Source organism: Oncorhynchus gorbuscha, linkage group LG26 (genome assembly GCF_021184085.1).
Source record: "Oncorhynchus gorbuscha isolate QuinsamMale2020 ecotype Even-year linkage group LG26, OgorEven_v1.0, whole genome shotgun sequence".
NCBI lineage: Eukaryota > Metazoa > Chordata > Actinopteri > Salmoniformes > Salmonidae > Oncorhynchus > Oncorhynchus gorbuscha.
The window spans coordinates 9,079,222-9,099,544 of record NC_060198.1 but is presented as its reverse complement, the minus strand read 5'-3'; the positions used below and the strand labels follow the sequence as shown (position 1 = coordinate 9,099,544).

General features: G+C 44.0%; 1 protein-coding gene across 12 annotated transcripts in view; it reads left to right on the top strand.

Moving 5' to 3' along the window:
• The window catches only part of LOC124015191 (myosin-10), a 100,791-nt gene that overhangs the window by 38,004 nt on the left and 42,464 nt on the right, over positions 1–20,323 (top strand). For 3 of the 12 annotated variants that reach the window (XR_006835108.1, XM_046330213.1, XM_046330207.1), the window contains exons 4-9: positions 1,437–1,464; positions 3,803–3,911; positions 5,620–5,649; positions 5,890–5,907; positions 7,158–7,175; positions 11,926–12,018. Coding sequence is in view for 11 of the 12 variants with exons in the window: in XM_046330213.1 (XP_046186169.1) it covers positions 1,437–1,464; positions 3,803–3,911; positions 5,620–5,649; positions 5,890–5,907; positions 7,158–7,175; positions 11,926–12,018 (296 nt within the window). In the remaining variant the exon portion in view is untranslated. The remainder of the gene's footprint in view (positions 1–1,436; positions 1,465–3,802; positions 3,912–5,619; positions 5,650–5,889; positions 5,908–7,157; positions 7,176–11,925; positions 12,019–20,323) is intronic. The other 9 variants (XM_046330216.1, XM_046330210.1, XM_046330218.1 and 6 more) reach the window with 6 other exon arrangements.

The following is a 20,323-nucleotide window of genomic DNA, read 5'->3' as shown; positions in this document are numbered from 1 at the left end:
TATTGTACCTGTACCCCCCAATGAAAAAATTACAAAATAAATAAAAATGTGGTTACAAAAAGAATCACAAATATTTCCATCACATCCTATTAACTGGAGTACAAGGCAACCGTGACAGATGTTAAGTCATGTACAGTAGCATCAACCACCAGTGTGTGTTGAGGTGTTCAGATTCTCCAGTAATTTACTGTAATCTGAAGATATTATGCAACCCAATGTCAAATCTGGTTACAATTAATCAAATCCACTCGAGTTAAGAAAATTAAATCACTGCATCACTGTTTGATCGAAACGCAACTTGTCTGTTAACCCATTGATGCCCCTGTTCACCTCAGCCAATTAGATGAGAAGGAGCTCAGTGATTGGCTTTTTGTCTGCAAACTGTCCCAATCTCGCTGTCACTTCAAATGGGTCCCTCCTTCTTATTCCTGATTCTCTAGCCGTTAAAACAGAGTATCTCTCTCTTTCTCTTCTCTCTCTCCTCTCTTTCCTGCTGACTGTAAATCCTATTGATGCTTTGCCTTCTTCCGAGAGAGCTGTGTTTCTGTCATCAGCCTACCAGTTCAGTGATACAGGGCTCTAAAATAACAAGACTGTATATACAGAGAAAGATGGCCTTTAGTTGCAGTATTACGCCTACCGTGGTCTGACTGAGTCTGATGACTTCATATGTAAACTGTTTTCACATAGGCTACATGCACATGATGGACATAGCCGACATACAGTCTTAGAAAAAAAGGTGTTATTTAGACCTTAAAAGGAACCCCTGTTGGTTCCATGTAGAACCCTTTTGGTTCCAGGTAGAACCCTTTTGGGTTCCATGCATAACCCTTTCCACAGAAGGTTCTACATGGAATTAAAAAATAGTTCTACCTGGAACCAAAAAGGGTTCTCCTATGTGGACAGCAGAAGAACCATTTTGGAACTCTTTTTCTAAGAGTGTAGCTTTCAGCAGGTTTACACTCAGCTTCCCTGAATTCCCCAGCCTAATAGCGACAAGGTACACTATCGGCCCTTATCTCTGTAATGCAGAGGTTTGGCACTACAAAGCTTTCATTTGAAAGACTCCTCGATTCCTCCTCCATTTTGTGTGCCTGTGAAATGTCTGGATCCTGAGGCTTTTGAAATGTTTGGTAAAATGACATTTCACTCCTGGTGCAGACAATGACCTTCAACCTGTTTGAAGGGAGTGTCTCATTTAATGGCAAATTCACCAAGCTCAGTAAAGTTGGCTATGTTCTGTAAAATGACTTTGGTGTACATCTGTCAGCCAGTGATACATTTGGTACAAGACCTCATTTCAGTTTGAAAGAGGGATTTTGGGGAATGGGCCATTGCTGATGATTATGCTAAATGCTGATAATTTCTCTCCCCATTTCTCTCTCTCCCTCCCCATTTTCTCTCTCTCACTACCGCCCTCCCTCCCTCCCTCCCAGACCGAGAGGACCAATCAATTCTCTGCACGTGAGTAACCTCTGAGCCATGTCTGCTCAGCCCTTTTCTTCTCTCTTTCCGTGTTCTGTGTTGCATGGGTTGCTGGATTTACAGGAAAGTGTCTTCTCAGTTTGATTCCTTGCATCCAGCCTGCATAGTATCATACCACACGTCACTGGTTTGGACCAGATGGTTTAGAAAGGCCATGCAGCACCAGCTTAATTGTATAACATTCACAATTCAATTATCTTAGTTTTGGGACTTAGTAGTCCCGAAAATGAAATGTGAAATTACCTGCTGCATTGCATTCCTGCAGAAGCTCTATTCAACTATGAATGAAGTGTAGCTTATTGAAGCCGACATGAATGTACTTAGCACTGATTTTAGGTCGAAAGAGGAATCAATTGAATTGAACTAGAACAGAGCCAGAGGCCCCTATAGCTATTTTAAAATGAGCAACTCAGTAACACAACAGTGAGACAGAAAGTTACGGGAAGAGAGACTTAGGCTTGGGGCAGGGAAGCTGGGAAATGTTTGGTATTTCTGGTACACACATACACACAACCCCTACCCGGTGGCTGTATTCCAGTCTAGCGCCCAATATCTACAGATGACAGGAATGCTGCCAAGAAACATGTCAGCGTGGCATCTCATCGTAAGCCTCTGTGACAGGCCTACACCGATGATGTGTGAAAGAGTATACAGGGTAAAGTTTCCCCAAGTGTGTGTGTGTGTGTTCTCTCCCTGCGCTGGTCTGAACCTGATCCTCCACCACCCAATATTTCCCTGGAACCCCCAGGGCTACAAGACATCAGTCAATAAATATTTTCCTAGCCTCTCACCATACATGACTAAGTGTGGGGGAGCATGGAAGAATTTGGATGGATGTCGGTAGTGTGGCTTGAACACTATCATAAAATCTCACATCTGCTATATGCCAACTGTGACACACACACACACACACACACACACACACACACACACACACACACACACACACACACACACACACACACACACACACACACACACACACACACACACACACACACACACACACACACACACACACACACACACACACACACACACACACACACACACACACACACACACACACACACTGTAGGAGACTGTGGTCATAGCAATGTAAACGCTGCACAGAGATGCCATGTGATTATAAGTCAGTCCCTGAGAATATGAGCCGTCTCCTCTGCAGCAAGGCGAACCAACTTAAACCTTCCAGTTTAATGCCAACCTCATGGACATTTGACGCACTCACTCACTCACGGGCTGTGTCCAAAATAGCACCCTAATGCCTAAATAGTGCACTACTTTTGGCCAGAGCCCATCATTTCAGATGCAGCCAGAAATACCCTCTGCTCCCGGTGGATATTGAGCTCAGCCCTAAACACACAACTCATCAGCCATACAGCATATTCATAGTACTAGACTAGACTACCATAGGACTTCACCACATGACCAGGTAAGGGGAATCTGAATGAAAACAACACATGACTTTGTTATAGTAATTGGTTTTATACTCAGTGAGTATTCAGGGGCCATGTCATTTATTTGAAGATCATCATGTCGTTAGTTTTATTTTGCAGATGATTTTGCTCAAATAGATATAACCTAGCGTTGAGCTTGAGATCGGGGAGAAAGTTCAATGTTAACCACCAGCGATTACGTAGAATGAGTACCTATTGTAAAACCACTGGTATGCATTGTGTGTTGACGTTACTGTACAGTAAGTGGTACTTGGGGATCGGATTCTTTCTGCATGGCTTGAAGAGCTTGCAAAAACATACTTCCTTGCTCTAAAGCTGTCATCGCTGTGGGTCCGTGAGTCCCGCCCTCAACCACAGCCGCTGAACTAAACTAGCTCAAAGAAAATAAACAGCACATATAGATACACAAAAGCCCAGCTACACACCACCTCATCCGATAAACCTCTCAAATGTGGTTTATTGTCACTTCATTTGTTGTTTAGCGGAGTTGCAGGGAGCAGAGCCTGGCTAGCTCTCTCACCCCCAGCTCAAGACTGTTTATGGAGTTTCCCAAGTGCCATAATCTCCTCACATTTGCCAGTCAGAAAGACAATCCTGACACACACACACACACACACACACACACACACACACACACACACACACACACACACACACACACACACACACACACACACACACACACACACACACACACACACACACACACACACACACACACACACACACACACACACACACACACACACACACACACACACACACACACACACACACACACACACACACACACGTCATTCTTCTCCATCAACTAACCCAGGGATCTGATCTGTCTTGTATGTTTTCTATCTTCTCAGAGGTGAATCTGGTGCTGGCAAGACAGAAAACACTAAAAAGGTCATCCAGTACCTTGCACATGTGGCTTCCTCCCATAAAGGAAAAAAAGACCACAGCATTCCTGTAAGTGTAAGTCTTTTCTTTCTCTATATTCCCCCTGCCATGTTTATCTCCCTACCACACCTCTAGCTCTCCCCCTAAACCATGTTCTGAAGGCCACAGTTACAGTATGTCTTTCTATTGAGGGGTAACTGATGAAAGAGGAGTTAACAACTTGTACGGCCCACATTGTCCCCCTAATACCAGGCCAGTCTGATCCACATTGTCCCCCTAATACCACGCCAGTCTGATCCACAATGTCCCCTAATACCAGGCCAGTCTGATCCACATTGTCCTCCTAATACCAGGCCAGTCTGATCCACAATGTCCCCTAATACCAGGCCAGTCTGATCCACATTGTCCCCCTAATATCAGGCCAGTCTGATCCACATTGTCCCCCTAATACCAGGACAGTTTGATCTACAATGTCCCCCTAATACCAGGACAGTTTGATCCACAATGTCCACCTAATACCAGGACAGGTTGATCCACAATGTCCCCCTCATACCAGGACAGGTTGATCCACAATGTCCCCCTAATACCAGGCCAGTTTGAACCAGAATATCCCCCTAATACCAGGACAGGTTGATCCACAATGTCCCCCTAAAACCAGGACAGGTTGATCCACAATGTCCCCCTAATACCGGGCCAGTCTGATCCACAATGTCCCCCTAAAACCAGGACAGGTTGATCCACAATGTCCCCCTAATACCGGGCCAGTCTGATCCACAATGTCCCCCTAATACCGGGCCAGTCTGATCTACAATGTCCCCCTAATACCAGGCCAGTTTGATCCACAATGTCCACCTAATACCAGGCCAGTCTGATCCACAATGTCCACCTAATACCAGGCCAGTCTGATCCACAATGTCCCCCTAATACCAGGCCAGTCTGATCCACATTGTCCCCCTAATACCAGGCCAGTCTGATCCACAATGTCCCCCTAATACCAGGACAGTCTGATCCACAATGTCCCCCTAATACCAGGACAGTTTGATCCACAATGTCCCTCTAATACCAGGCCAGTCAGATCCACAATGTCCCCATAATACCAGGCCAGTCAGATCCACAATGTCCCCATAATACCAGGCCAGTCAGATCCATAATGTGCCCCTAATACCAGACCAGTCTGATCCACTGGTATTTACAGTACAGTGGATTAACTCCAACCCTAGTTAATCCATATCAGATAGATCCGTATGATAATGGGGGCATAATGATTAGAGGACAACAGTGTCTTGACATTGGACATGGGCTGTGTGATGAGGTCACCAAAGGGTCAGATCCTTCTGTAGTTATATGATGCTGGTACATTACCACGGCAGTCAAAAATAGGCTCACTAAGCAATAAGGCCCGAGTGGGTGGGGTATATGACCAATATATCACAGCTAAGGACTGTTCTTCGGCACGACGCAACGCGGAGCTATTATAAACTGGTTACCAACGTAATTAGAACAGTAAAAGTTTTGTCATACCCTTTCGCCAATCATCATTCAGGGCTCAAACCACCCAGTTTATAAAAATGAACCCATTGATAAAATGTGCCAATATATAGATGTTTTTTTTGCATAACATGCCTGTAAATGTGTTAAGAATCCATATACATGTGCTCCTGTCCCATGATGTATGTTGCCAAAGTGAACACATCCTACAGTAGCACCTATAATGGGGTCTATAGATTGTGCAGGCGTGCCCAACCCTCTAACATATTTGCGTTTGTTTATTTGGAACAAACAGCCAGAGTCTCCTAAACCAGTAAAACTACAGGCAAGTCTTTACACTTTCTTCTCAACACCTTATTCATGTGCATGTTGCATCACCAACTTTCTACTCTCAAACGGACCTACTGCAATTTAATATATTTCTTTGTGGCTTCAGCCTGTTTTGTGAAATGGTGCCATTGGTTATTTTCTTGCACACTGTGAAGCATGTATGTGTAATGTTGACATCTGCGTAAAAATTAGACAAACAAAGTTTGGGTATTGACCCAGATTCTCTTTCTATCAGGCGGAAAATAATCATGTCGTAAGTTAACTTTAAATCTGGCATGAATATTGATGTGTATGCAGCTTTTCCATGTATACCTGTGGGTCAATGCACTGTACTGTACCGTAAAATGTGCTTGCAAATGTTGTTATTCCACACTAGATGAAACATAATCATATGCATGCCTTTGTTGTGTTTGGTTGCCACCAGTCAAAGTTTGGCAGAAATGGCATACTATGTGAGCTATTTTTGTATAATGCAGAGTAGAAGTTGAGCAGTAAGACGTTGAAATAGAGATGAATAGAGATGAGTCTGAAGATAGAACTGAGAAACACACACACACACACACACACACACACACACACACACACACACACACACACACACACACACACACACACACACACACACACACACACACACACACACACACACACACACACACACACACACACACACACACACACACACACACACACACGTTCTTCTATCCTCGTGGGGACCTAAAATGTGTTTCCATTCAAAATCCCATTTTCCCTAACCCCTAACCCCTAAACCTAACCTTAACGCCTACCCTAAACCTAACCCCTAACCCTAATTGTAACCCTAAACCTAACCCCTACAAATCTATCCAAGTCCACATGGGGACGTGGGAAATGTCTTCACAAGGGAGAATTTTCCTCGTTTTACTATCCTTGTGAGGGACATTTGGACATTTCAGTTCCCCACGAGGATTAGAAGAACAAGACCAAACACACACACGGGGTCAGTTAATGGACATTACTGAAAAACAGACTGTCTGGCTGTGGTTGTCATTACAGTAGTTAGTTCCGGAGCTTAATATTACTCTCAGGGTATTCTCTTTTCAACCAGCTGCTGTAGGTCAGTTGATACTGTTAAGATAATGGAAATGGCACATGAGGGCAGATGAGCAGTGTTCTGAATAAAGATGTGATGCTCACTATGGCACACTGCCCTAATACAAGGCTAATATGAGAAACATATGGAATGGCACCCGTCAGTGAGAGCTTCTTGGAAAGGACCTTTCAGAATAACATATCCATTCCCCTGCTTCCTGTTTTAATGTACTACTGTAGATTTCACTTAATCCGTTTGCCTTTATGTATGATTTAGTCTAGTCCAATTTGTCTTTGAGTACTACCTGTAATTGTCTTCCTTGGTGTGTATGTACTGTATGTATATCCTGTATGTGTGTTTAGTATCCATGATCATTAACACTTCCTGTTTATTTCCATGGTAACATTTGACAATCTACCCATTGACTACAGAGTGGAGCCCTGTTCTATGTGAGTAGCATGTTGTCTGTCCCTCACCTCTCTCTCTCTCTCACCCACCGTACTCCACTCACTAGACAAGCTCAAAACACAATGGGCAGAATATCCTGTAAAGGGGCTGATATTGTCGCTGTGTACTATTCTGTATATCTGTCCCTTTTATGGGTGTCAATGGGGTCGCAATAGCAGCTTCTGTTTCTATCATCTTTGGGACACTAAACTAGTTTAGTTTTAATCCACTCCATGCGCTGTGTGGTGTCCCTGTTCTTACCTATAGTTGGCACTGCTTCTTTCAAATATCTCAGATTCGGGAAAATAAACATGACTTCCTAGTTTAATACAAACTAATAAACACGTTTCCCACTTCCTAACTGCCATATCCCATTTGAAACAATCATACACCACCAATCATAAACAGTGCATTTGTAATATGTTCCACTGTTATACTGGCAGACATTGAGCAAGAATCCTGTCAGGACCTTGTCACAAACTTCTCTCCCGCGTCCAATTTGGCTCCCGGTGAGCCTGCTGGAGAGCTTTTCACTCGCGAGGTGCTGGTGCTGCCAAATAGCCATAGCAGGCTTTACTAAATAGTCAGTTGGCTTCCAGCTAACTGGAGCTGGAGTAGGACTCTGGAGGAGAGCAGCTAGGGAGGGAGAGCCAAGAGGATCACTGCCCAGAGCCCAGCTGAACGGACTCCCCCAGGGAGAGAGGGCCATGACATGGTCCAAGACCTACAACACCCTCCCCTCTGCTTAGTCTACTCAGATACAGCCACAGAATGCCCAGCAGGGACGATAATGGGGATTTTAATCTTCGTACCTTATTGAATTCACCATGGGCTGTTGACTGTGGATTTTGCCGTTTGTGTCTCAGTGGCAGTGCTACTTAGATCACTAATGAATCTCCTTAGAACGGCTTCTTCCTGTCTTTGCAAGTCTTTCATCTGCTCCCTGTTTTGCCATGGGGGAGGAGTTTACACAGATAAAAAGTTATTCTGACCTCCCCTTGAGGAGTGGGGGTTTGTTCCTGTTCCCCAAACCACAAACAAAAGTCCAGTTGCCTGCGTCATTCGCACTCACCCAACAGTCACTGAAGTGGTATTCCGCTTGTGGACTTGGAGCAACTCTTGAAACGACTTGTAATGTCTGTCCAGCAGTGATTCTGGTTGAGGACTTGGATAGATTTGTAATGTCTGTCCAGCAGTGATTCTGGTTGAGGACTTGGATAGATTTGTAATGTCTGTCCAGCAGTGACTATGTTTGTGGACTTGGATAGAATTGTAATGTCTGTCCAGCAGTGATTCTGGTTGTGGACTTGGATAGATTTGTAATGTCTGTCCAGCAGTGATTCTGTTTGTGGACTTGGAGAGATTTGTAATGTCTGTCCAGCAATGATTCTGGTTGTGGACTTGGATAGATTTGTAATGTCTGTCCAGCAGTGATTCTAGTCTGTGGAGCAGATGTGACCCCACAACCCTACCTGGCCTCTTCCTTGAAAATTTAATGGGACAGTTTTTACTGTTCCTCTGGCTTTCCAGTCTCCACAACCTGGGCCAAAGCACTGCCAAAGGCCCTGACACTGATAACAAGTGAGGTTGAACACGCTACAAAGGATGTTTCCCAAGTTACAGAGGAAAGATTGAGAATAGAGAGGAGTTATTTCACAAAAGATTACATTCATTTCGTAGCCTTGTCAATGTTAACGTGATATTAAGTGGTACACGATAGCATTCTCCACAGTCACACTAACAACAACAACTCTGTCATCAACAACTATGTGTCCCTGTGTTCTTCCAGGCCCCCTACAGTAGTTGACACTGTAGTGAATAGCCCCTTAACGTGGCTATGACGGTTTCCAGACACTGTTCATCAGAATAAGTGGAATGTATTCCATCAACAGTCATTTTATGGTCTTCTTGCTCACATAAACCTGATTATGTGGTACAATACATGTCCCGGCTAGTGATTAGCCTCCTTACATGACAATGATGGTTTCTGGAATCTGTCAGAACAAGAGTAACACACTCCGGAACGCTGAAATGTGGGTCAGCTTGTAATGCTCCTAAAGTGGACCCCTGCTGGTGTTTTGTATTCACCCCTTTGTTCCTACCCTCTCCCCAGTCTGGTCCCAGTCTGTAGACTGAGTTTGGCAGAGATTTGCAGCTTGTGGACATTAAACAGTCTCCATTATGTCCTCTGTTCTAGTTTGTTCTAAAGCGTGTGGTGTTGTCAAGTTGTGCCATAAAGCACTGCGTTATAGAGACAGTGTATGACAATGACTATAGGAAATGGTAAGACCGCACTAACAGATCTGAAACCGTGCTATAATTTACCGTGTGTGCAATCTGTCACTGGCAGCAACAGGCTTATTCAATTCATTCCTGCCTCATTTTCAGCAGCACGAATACTCAATTAAAACAGCAGTCGGGCTCTCTGGCCCAGCTCTGGAAGCCAAAGATCACATTACGCGTCTCACGTCTGAACGCAAGGCTGATTTCCTAACCCCTAACTCATCCCACAGACATCCCTGGAAAAACGCCACAGTCTCAAGCTAAGCTTGACGTAATGGGAAAATTCCATTCCCACCTAGCAGCAGAAAAAAAAAAGCTCAAAGTACGGGCCATGTTCTTTTTTTGGTGGGCCATTTTGGATTCTTCGGTCATGACCAAGCCTAGAATGAGGTTCTGGATGGGATCGTAATGGGCCACCTGTCTAAACATCTGCACAGGGTCATGTCCATTTGGGTACACTGTAGCAACGGAAGATGAAAACCAGTGTTTCTTAATGGACAAGTTTGGATACCACCTTTACATTTTGGAGCGTTTCGTTCCATTTCATACTTATTAAGCGTTCTTTTCTGCCCCGGCAGTCAGCCAGATAGGGTCTACGATAGGTGTGAGAAGTGAACAGAGCACCGTTCCCTCCCTCCCTTAACGGGATCTCTAATGATGACTGATTCTTCCTTATAGGATTGAGTGTGTCTCTGGCCATTAGGATATAGTGTCTCTGGCTTGTGTCAGTGTGTTAAACAGGTCTGTTTCCCCAATATCTGTCACTGTGCTAAACGAGTGAGTCCTTTTCCTCAGGATCTCTATCTCAATCACTAACTGGAGAGATATGGCCTTCCTCTCTGAGTCGCCTCATTAGCCTCAACTCATCCAGCACCCACCCATCCACCTGGCTCACAGCAGCTATCTGTCCACATGTCCTAAACCACCACGCTGGAACACAGCTGTGTACTATGGAATATATGAGACATCTGTGGCTAGATTTATTGGTTTGTCTGTTTCACAAATATACTGGTACTTTTTTATGATCGTACTGTGTAAACAGGGATTGATTTGATTAGGTTGTTTTGCAGGCTTGATGGTTAGACAATGGCTTCAATCATCAAGATGGCGCCGACAGATATGGCAGCTCTGCTTCTAGCTCCTAAGCAACTTTGCAGTATTTTGTTTCTTTTTTGTGTGATTTGACAAGCATTTCGCTACACCCACAATAACTTCTGCTAAATATGTGTATGCGACCAATAACATTTGATTTGATGTGATGCCTTTGATGTTGGTCTCGCAATAGAAAGAGGAAATGCAAACCCAGAGTCCAGATGGGTTTGAACATTCTCTTGTGGATGTGCTGCACTTCAACTGAATCATATGCAGTGTGGAGAGAGTCGTTGCAGTTCTGTTCTGTTGTGTTCCACCACTGAGGTTCCACCACTGAGGTTCTAATCCGTTCCATTCCAAACCCAGAGGTTCTACACTGAGTGACCAGACAACAGAAAGCACGTGTCGTTAACGCACAGAACAGGCCCAATTTATTCAAAGAAATGAGATTTTCTCCTCTCTCTCCCTATCCTACCATCTCTTTAGTTTTAGTTGGACGTACTGTTGTAGGATATTGAGCAGAGAGACTGTAAAGTGGTTTCCTGAACATGCTCCATTGATCACATCTGTCTTTTACAGCGTTGCAATACCTGTCGTTTCACTCTCTTTTCTACTAGTTTTTATAGTCATGAACATGACTGTGGAAACAGTGTCCGTTCGCCTACATATGTTTCATGATCAATAGTCTGTGTGACACTATGTGATTGTTAGATTGACATTGACGAACATTAGAAGGGTGATCAGTCATTGTGTGTATTGGAAAAATGTTTCTCTTGGGCCAAAATGTTTTTGTGCTTGTTATTTGTAAAAGGTTTAGTTGGGGGAAGGGGGCATATGTGCTTGTTATTTGTAAAAGGTTTAGTTAGGGGAAGGGGGCATATGTGCTTGTTATTTGTAAAAGGTTTAGTTGGGGGAAGGGGGCATATGTGCTTGTTATTTGTAAAAGGTTTAGTTAGGGGAAGGGGGCATATGTGCTTGTTATTTGTAAAAGGTTTAGTTAGGGGAAGGGGGCATATGTGCTTGTTATTTGTAAAAGGTTTAGTTAGGGGAAGGGGGCATATGTGCTTGTTATTTGTAAAAGGTTTAGTTGGGGGAAGGGGCATATGTGCTTGTTATTTGTAAAAGGTTTAGTTGGGGGAAGGGGGCATATGTGCTTGTTATTTGTAAAAGGTTTAGTTGGGGGAAGGGGGCATATGTGCTTGTTATTTGTAAAAGGTTTAGTTAGGGGGAAGGGGGCATATGTGCTTGTTATTTGTAAAAGGTTTAGTTGGGGGAAGGGGGCATATGTGCTTGTTATTTGTAAAAGGTTTAGTTAGGGGAAGGGGGCATATGTGCTTGGACCCAGTGCTTTGCTGTAATATCTCTCCTCTTTTTCAGGGTGAATTGGAACGTCAACTCTTACAGGCCAACCCCATCCTCGAGTCCTTCGGCAACGCCAAGACAGTGAAGAATGACAACTCGTCACGATTCGTAAGTAAAGAATGTATACATATTTCCCCAAAATAATGCCATTTGCGAGACAGTATCGAGCTTCATTTGAAGTCTTCCCTATGTTTATAATGTATGTTCCTCAAGCCACTCATGCCATCTCACTCACTATCTCTTGCTCTAACAACTGGCACTTGAGACAGATTTAGCTGGCATGTGTGTTTGTTGTATTTAAACATTTTATTTATTTATTTCACCTTTATTTAACCAGGTAGGCAAGTTGAGAACCTGGCCAAGATAAAGCAAAGCAGTTTGACACATACAACGACACAGAGTTACACATGGAGTAAAACAAACATACAGTCAATAATACAGTATAAACAAGTCTATATACGATGTGAGCAAATGATGTGAGATACGGGAGGTAAAGGCAAAAAAAGGCCATGGTGGCAAAGTAAATACAATATAGCAAGTAAAACATTGGAATGGTAGTTTTGCAGTGGAAGAATGTGCAAAGTAGAAATAAAAATAATGGGGTGCAAAGGAGCAAAATAAATAAATCAATCAAATAAATACAGTAGGGAAAGAGGTAGTTGTTTGGGCTAAATTATAGGTGGGCTATGTACAGGTGCAGTAACCTGTGAGCTGCTCTGACAGTAGAGACCAAGATGAATGTAGTCTAATCCAGACCACAGGACAGTAGAGACCAAGATGAATGTAGTCTAATCCAGACCCCAGGACAGTAGAGACCAAGATGAATGTAGTCTAATCCAGACCCCAGGAATGTAGAGACCAAGATGAATGTAGTCTAATCCAGACCACAGGAATGTAGAGACCAAGATGAATGTAGTCTAATCCAGACCCCAGGACATTAGAGACCAAGATGAATGTAGTCTAATCCAGACCCCAGGACATTAGAGACCAAGATGAATGTAGTCTAATCCAGACCCCAGGAATGTAGAGACCAAGATGACTGTCGTCTAATCCAGACCCCAGGACAGTAGAGACTAAAATGAATGTAGTCTAATCCAGACCCCAGGAATGTAGAGACCAAGGTGAATGTAGTCTAATCCAGACCCCAGGAATGTAGAGACCAAGATGAATGTAGTCTAATCCAGACCCCAGGAATGTAGAGACCAAGATGACTGTAGTCTAATCCAGACCCCAGGACATTAGAGACCAAGATGAATGTAGTCTAATCCAGACCCCAGGACATTAGAGACCAAGATGAATGTAGTCTAATCCAGACCCCAGGAATGTAGAGGCCAAGATGAATGTAGTCTAATCCAGACCCCAGGACATTAGAGACCAAGATTAATGTAGTCTAATCCAGACCCCAGGACATTAGAGACCAAGATTAATGTAGTCTAATCCAGACCCCAGGACATTAGAGACCAAGATGAATGTAGTCTAATCCAGCCAGACCCCAGGACATTAGAGACCAAAATGAATGTAGTCTAATCCAGACCCCAGGACAGTAGAGACCAAGATGAATGTAGTCTAATCCAGACCCCAGGAATGTAGAGACCAAGATGAATGTAGTCTAATCCAGACCCCAGGAATGTAGAGACCAAGATGAATGTAGTCTAATCCAGACCCCAGGAATGTAGAGACCAAGATGAATGTAGTCTAATCCAGACCCCAGGAATGTAGAGACCAAGATGAATGTAGTCTAATCCAGACCCCAGGACATTAGAGACCAAGATGAATGTAGTCTAATCCAGACCCCAGGAATGTAGAGACCAAGATGACTGTCGTCTAATCCAGACCCCAGGACAGTAGAGACTAAAATGAATGTAGTCTAATCCAGACCCCAGGAATGTAGAGACCAAGGTGAATGTAGTCTAATCCAGACCCCAGGAATGTAGAGACCAAGATGAATGTAGTCTAATCCAGACCCCAGGAATGTAGAGACCAAGATGACTGTAGTCTAATCCAGACCCCAGGACATTAGAGACCAAGATGAATGTAGTCTAATCCAGACCCCAGGACATTAGAGACCAAGATGAATGTAGTCTAATCCAGACCCCAGGAATGTAGAGGCCAAGATGAATGTAGTCTAATCCAGACCCCAGGACATTAGAGACCAAGATTAATGTAGTCTAATCCAGACCCCAGGACATTAGAGACCAAGATTAATGTAGTCTAATCCAGACCCCAGGACATTAGAGACCAAGATGAATGTAGTCTAATCCAGCCAGACCCCAGGACAGTAGAGACCAAGATGAATGTAGTCTAATCCAGACCACAGGACAGTAGAGACCAAGATGAATGTAGTCTAATCCAGACCCAATGACAGTAGAGACCAAGATGAATGTAGTCTAATCCAGACCACAGGACAGTAGAGACCAAGATGAATGTAGTCTAATCCAGACCCCAGGAATGTAGAGACCAAGATGAATGTAGTCTAATCCAGACCCCAGGAATGTAGAGACCAAGATGGATGTAGTCTAATCCAGACCCCAGGACATTAGAGACCAAGATGAATGTAGTCTAATCCAGACCCCAGGACATTAGAGACCAAGATGAATGTAGTCTAATCCAGCCAGACCCCAGGACAGTAGAGACCAAAATGAATGTAGTCTAATCCAGACCCCAGGACAGTAGAGACCAAGATGAATGTAGTCTAATCCAGACCCCAGGAATGTAGAGACCAAGATGAATGTAGTCTAATCCAGACCCCAGGAATGTAGAGGCCAAGATGAATGTAGTCTAATCCAGACCCCAGGAATGTAGAGACCAAGGTGAATGTAGTCTAATCCAGACCCCAGGACATTAGAGACCAAGATTAATGTAGTCTAATCCAGACCCCAGGACATTAGAGACCAAGATGAATGTAGTCTAATCCAGCCAGACCCCAGGACAGTAGAGACCAAGATGAATGTAGTCTAATCCAGACCCCAGGAATGTAGAGACCAAGATGAATGTAGTCTAATCCAGACCCCAGGACATTAGAGACCAAGATGAATGTAGTCTAATCCAGACCCCAGGACATTAGAGACCAAGATGAATGTAGTCTAATCCAGCCAGACCCCAGGACATTAGAGACCAAAATGAATGTAGTCTAATCCAGACCACAGGACAGTAGAGACCAAGATGAATGTAGTCTAATCCAGACCCCAGGACAGTAGAGACCAAGATGAATGTATTCTAATCCAGACCACAGGACAGTAGAGACCAAGATGAATGTAGTCTAATCCAGACCCAATGACAGTAGAGACCAAGATGAATGTAGTCTAATCCAGCCAGACCCCAGGACATTAGAGACCAAGATGAATGTAGTCTAATCCAGCCAGACCCCAGGACAGTAGAGACCAAGATGAATGTAGTCTAATCCAGACCCCAGGACATTAGAGACCAAGCTGAATGTAGTCTAATCCAGACCCCAGGAATGTAGAGACCAAGATGACTGTCGTCTAATCCAGACCCCAGGACAGTAGAGACTAAAATGAATGTAGTCTAATCCAGACCCCAGGAATGTAGAGACCAAGGTGAATGTAGTCTAATCCAGACCCCAGGAATGTAGAGACCAAGATGAATGTAGTCTAATCCAGACCCCAGGAATGTAGAGACCAAGATGACTGTAGTCTAATCCAGACCCCAGGACATTAGAGACCAAGATGAATGTAGTCTAATCCAGACCCCAGGACATTAGAGACCAAGATGAATGTAGTCTAATCCAGACCCCAGGAATGTAGAGGCCAAGATGAATGTAGTCTAATCCAGACCCCAGGACATTAGAGACCAAGATTAATGTAGTCTAATCCAGACCCCAGGACATTAGAGACCAAGATTAATGTAGTCTAATCCAGACCCCAGGACATTAGAGACCAAGATGAATGTAGTCTAATCCAGCCAGACCCCAGGACAGTAGAGACCAAGATGAATGTAGTCTAATCCAGACCACAGGACAGTAGAGACCAAGATGAATGTAGTCTAATCCAGACCCAATGACAGTAGAGACCAAGATGAATGTAGTCTAATCCAGACCACAGGACAGTAGAGACCAAGATGAATGTAGTCTAATCCAGACCCCAGGAATGTAGAGACCAAGATGAATGTAGTCTAATCCAGACCCCAGGAATGTAGAGACCAAGATGGATGTAGTCTAATCCAGACCCCAGGACATTAGAGACCAAGATGAATGTAGTCTAATCCAGACCCCAGGACATTAGAGACCAAGATGAATGTAGTCTAATCCAGCCAGACCCCAGGACAGTAGAGACCAAAATGAATGTAGTCTAATCCAGACCCCAGGACAGTAGAGACCAAGATGAATGTAGTCTAATCCAGACCCCAGGAATGTAGAGACCAAGATGAATGTAGTCTAATCCAGATCCCAGGAATGTAGAGACCAAGATGAATGTAGTCTAATCCAGATCCCAGGAATGTAGAGACCAAGATGAATGTAGTCTAATCCAGACCCCAGGAATGTAGAGACCAAGATGAATGTAGTCTAATCCAGACCCCAGGACATTAGAGACCAAGATGAATGTAGTCTAATCCAGACCCCAGGAATGTAGAGACCAAGATGACTGTCGTCTAATCCAGACCCCAGGACAGTAGAGACTAAAATGAATGTAGTCTAATCCAGACCCCAGGAATGTAGAGACCAAGGTGAATGTAGTCTAATCCAGACCCCAGGAATGTAGAGACCAAGATGAATGTAGTCTAATCCAAACCCCAGGAATGTAGAGACCAAGATGAATGTAGTCTAATCCAGACCCCAGGAATGTAGAGACCAAGATGAATGTAGTCTAATCCAGACCCCAGGAATGTAGAGACCAAGATGAATGTAGTCTAATCCAGACCCCAGGACATTAGAGACCAAGATGAATGTAGTCTAATCCAGACCCCAGGAATGTAGAGACCAAGATGACTGTCGTCTAATCCAGACCCCAGGACAGTAGAGACTAAAATAGAGACTAAAATGGAATGTAGTAGTCTAATCCAGACCCCAGGAATGTAGAGACCAAGGTGAATGTAGTCTAATCCAGACCCCAGGAATGTAGAGACCAAGATGAATGTAGTCTAATCCAGACCCCAGGAATGTAGAGACCAAGATGACTGTAGTCTAATCCAGACCCCAGGACATTAGAGACCAAGATGAATGTAGTCTAATCCAGACCCCAGGACATTAGAGACCAAGATGAATGTAGTCTAATCCAGACCCCAGGACATTAGAGACCAAGATGAATGTAGTCTAATCCAGACCCCAGGAATGTAGAGGCCAAAATGAATGTAGTCTAATCCAGACCCCAGGACATTAGAGACCAAGATTAATGTAGTCTAATCCAGACCCCAGGACATTAGAGACCAAGATTAATGTAGTCTAATCCAGACCCCAGGACATTAGAGACCAAGATGAATGTAGTCTAATCCAGCCAGACCCCAGGACAGTAGAGACCAAGATGAATGTAGTCTAATCCAGACCCAATGACAGTAGAGACCAAGATGAATGTAGTCTAATCCAGACCACAGGAATGTAGAGACCAAGATGAATGTAGTCTAATCCAGACCCAATGACAGTAGAGACCAAGATGAATGTAGTCTAATCCAGACCACAGGAATGTAGAGACCAAGATGAATGTAGTCTAATCCAGACCCCAGGAATGTAGAGACCAAGATGGATGTAGTCTAATCCAGACCCCAGGACATTAGAGACCAAGATGAATGTAGTCTAATCCAGACCCCAGGACATTAGAGACCAAGATGAATGTAGTCTAATCCAGCCAGAGCCCAGGACAGTAGAGACCAAAATGAATGTAGTCTAATCCAGACCCCAGGACAGTAGAGACCAAGATGAATGTAGTCTAATCCAGACCCCAGGAATGTAGAGACCAAGATGACTGTCGTCTAATCCAGACCCCAGGACAGTAGAGACTAAAATGAATGTAGTCTAATCCAGACCCCAGGAATGTAGAGACCAAGGTGAATGTAGTCTAATCCAGACCCCAGGAATGTAGAGACCAAGATGAATGTAGTCTAATCCAGACCCCAGGAATGTAGAGACCAAGATGACTGTAGTCTAATCCAGACCCCAGGACATTAGAGACCAAGATGAATGTAGTCTAATCCAGACCCCAGGACATTAGAGACCAAGATGAATGTAGTCTAATCCAGACCCCAGGACATTAGAGACCAAGATGAATGTAGTCTAATCCAGACCCCAGGAATGTAGAGGCCAAGATGAATGTAGTCTAATCCAGACCCCAGGACATTAGAGACCAAGATTAATGTAGTCTAATCCAGACCCCAGGACATTAGAGACCAAGATTAATGTAGTCTAATCCAGACCCCAGGACATTAGAGACCAAGATGAATGTAGTCTAATCCAGCCAGACCCCAGGACAGTAGAGACCAAGATGAATGTAGTCTAATCCAGACCCAATGACAGTAGAGACCAAGATGAATGTAGTCTAATCCAGACCACAGGAATGTAGAGACCAAGATGAATGTAGTCTAATCCAGACCCAATGACAGTAGAGACCAAGATGAATGTAGTCTAATCCAGACCACAGGAATGTAGAGACCAAGATGAATGTAGTCTAATCCAGACCCCAGGAATGTAGAGACCAAGATGGATGTAGTCTAATCCAGACCCCAGGACATTAGAGACCAAGATGAATGTAGTCTAATCCAGACCCCAGGACATTAGAGACCAAGATGAATGTAGTCTAATCCAGCCAGAGCCCAGGACAGTAGAGACCAAAATGAATGTAGTCTAATCCAGACCCCAGGACAGTAGAGACCAAGATGAATGTAGTCTAATCCAGACCCCAGGAATGTAGAGACCAAGATGAATGTAGTCTAATCCAGATCCCAGGAATGTAGAGACCAAGATGAATGTAGTCTAATCCAGATTCCAGGAATGTAGAGACCAAGATGAATGTAGTCTAATCCAGATCCCAGGAATGTAGAGACCAAGATGAATGTAGTCTAATCCAGACCCCAGGAATGTAGAGACCAAGATGAATGTAGTCTAATCCAGACCCCAGGACATTAGAGACCAAGATGAATGTAGTCTAATCCAGACCCCAGGAATGTAGAGACCAAAATGACTGTCGTCTAATCCAGACCCCAGGACAGTAGAGACTAAAATGAATGTAGTCTAATCCAGACCCCAGGAATGTAGAGACCAAGGTGAATGTAGTCTAATCCAGACCCCAGGAATGTAGAGACCAAGATGAATGTAGTCTAATCCAGACCCCAGGACAGTAGAGACCAAGATGAATGTAGTCTAATCCAGACCCCAGGACAGTAGAGACTAAAATGAATGTAGTCTAATCCAAACCCCAGGAATGTAGAGACCAAGATGAATGTAGTCTAATCCAGACCCCAGGAATGTAGAGACCAAGATGAATGTAGTCTAATCCAGACCCCAGGAATGTAGAGACCAAGATGAATGTAGTCTAATCCAGACCCCAGGACATTAGTCTAATCCAGACCCCAGGACATTAGAGACCAAGATGAATGTAGTCTAATCCAGACCCCAGGAATGTAGAGACCAAGATGACTGTAGTCTAATCCAGACCCCAGGACAGTAGAGACCAAAATGAATGTAGTCTAATCCAGACCCCAGGAATGTAGAGACCAAGGTGAATGTAGTCTAATCCAGACCCCAGGAATGTAGAGACCAAGATGAATGTAGTCTAATCCAGACCCCAGGAATGTAGAGACCAAGATGACTGTAGTCTAATCCAGACCCCAGGACATTAGAGACCAAGATGAATGTAGTCTAATCCAGACCCCAGGACATTAGAGACCAAGATGAATGTAGTCTAATCCAGACCCCAGGAATGTAGAGGCCAAGATGAATGTAGTCTAATCCAGACCCCAGGACATTAGAGACCAAGATTAATGTAGTCTAATCCAGTCCCCAGGACATTAGAGACCAAGATTAATGTAGTCTAATCCAGACCCCAGGACATTAGAGACCAAGATGAATGTAGTCTAATCCAGCCAGACCCCAGGACAGTAGAGACCAAGATGAATGTAGTCTAATCCAGACCCCAGGAATGTAGAGACCAAGATGAATGTAGTCTAATCCAGATCCCAGGAATGTAGAGACCAAGATGAATGTAGTCTAATCCAGATCCCAGGAATGTAGAGACCAAGATGAATGTAGTCTAATCCAGACCCCAGGAATGTAGAGACCAAGATGAATGTAGTCTAATCCAGACCCCAGGACATTAGAGACCAAGATGAATGTAGTCTAATCCAGACCCCAGGACATTAGAGACCAAGATGAATGTAGTCTAATCCAGCCAGACCCCAGGACAGTAGAGACCAAGATGAATGTAGTCTAATCCAGACCCCAGGACAGTAGAGACCAAGATGAATGTAG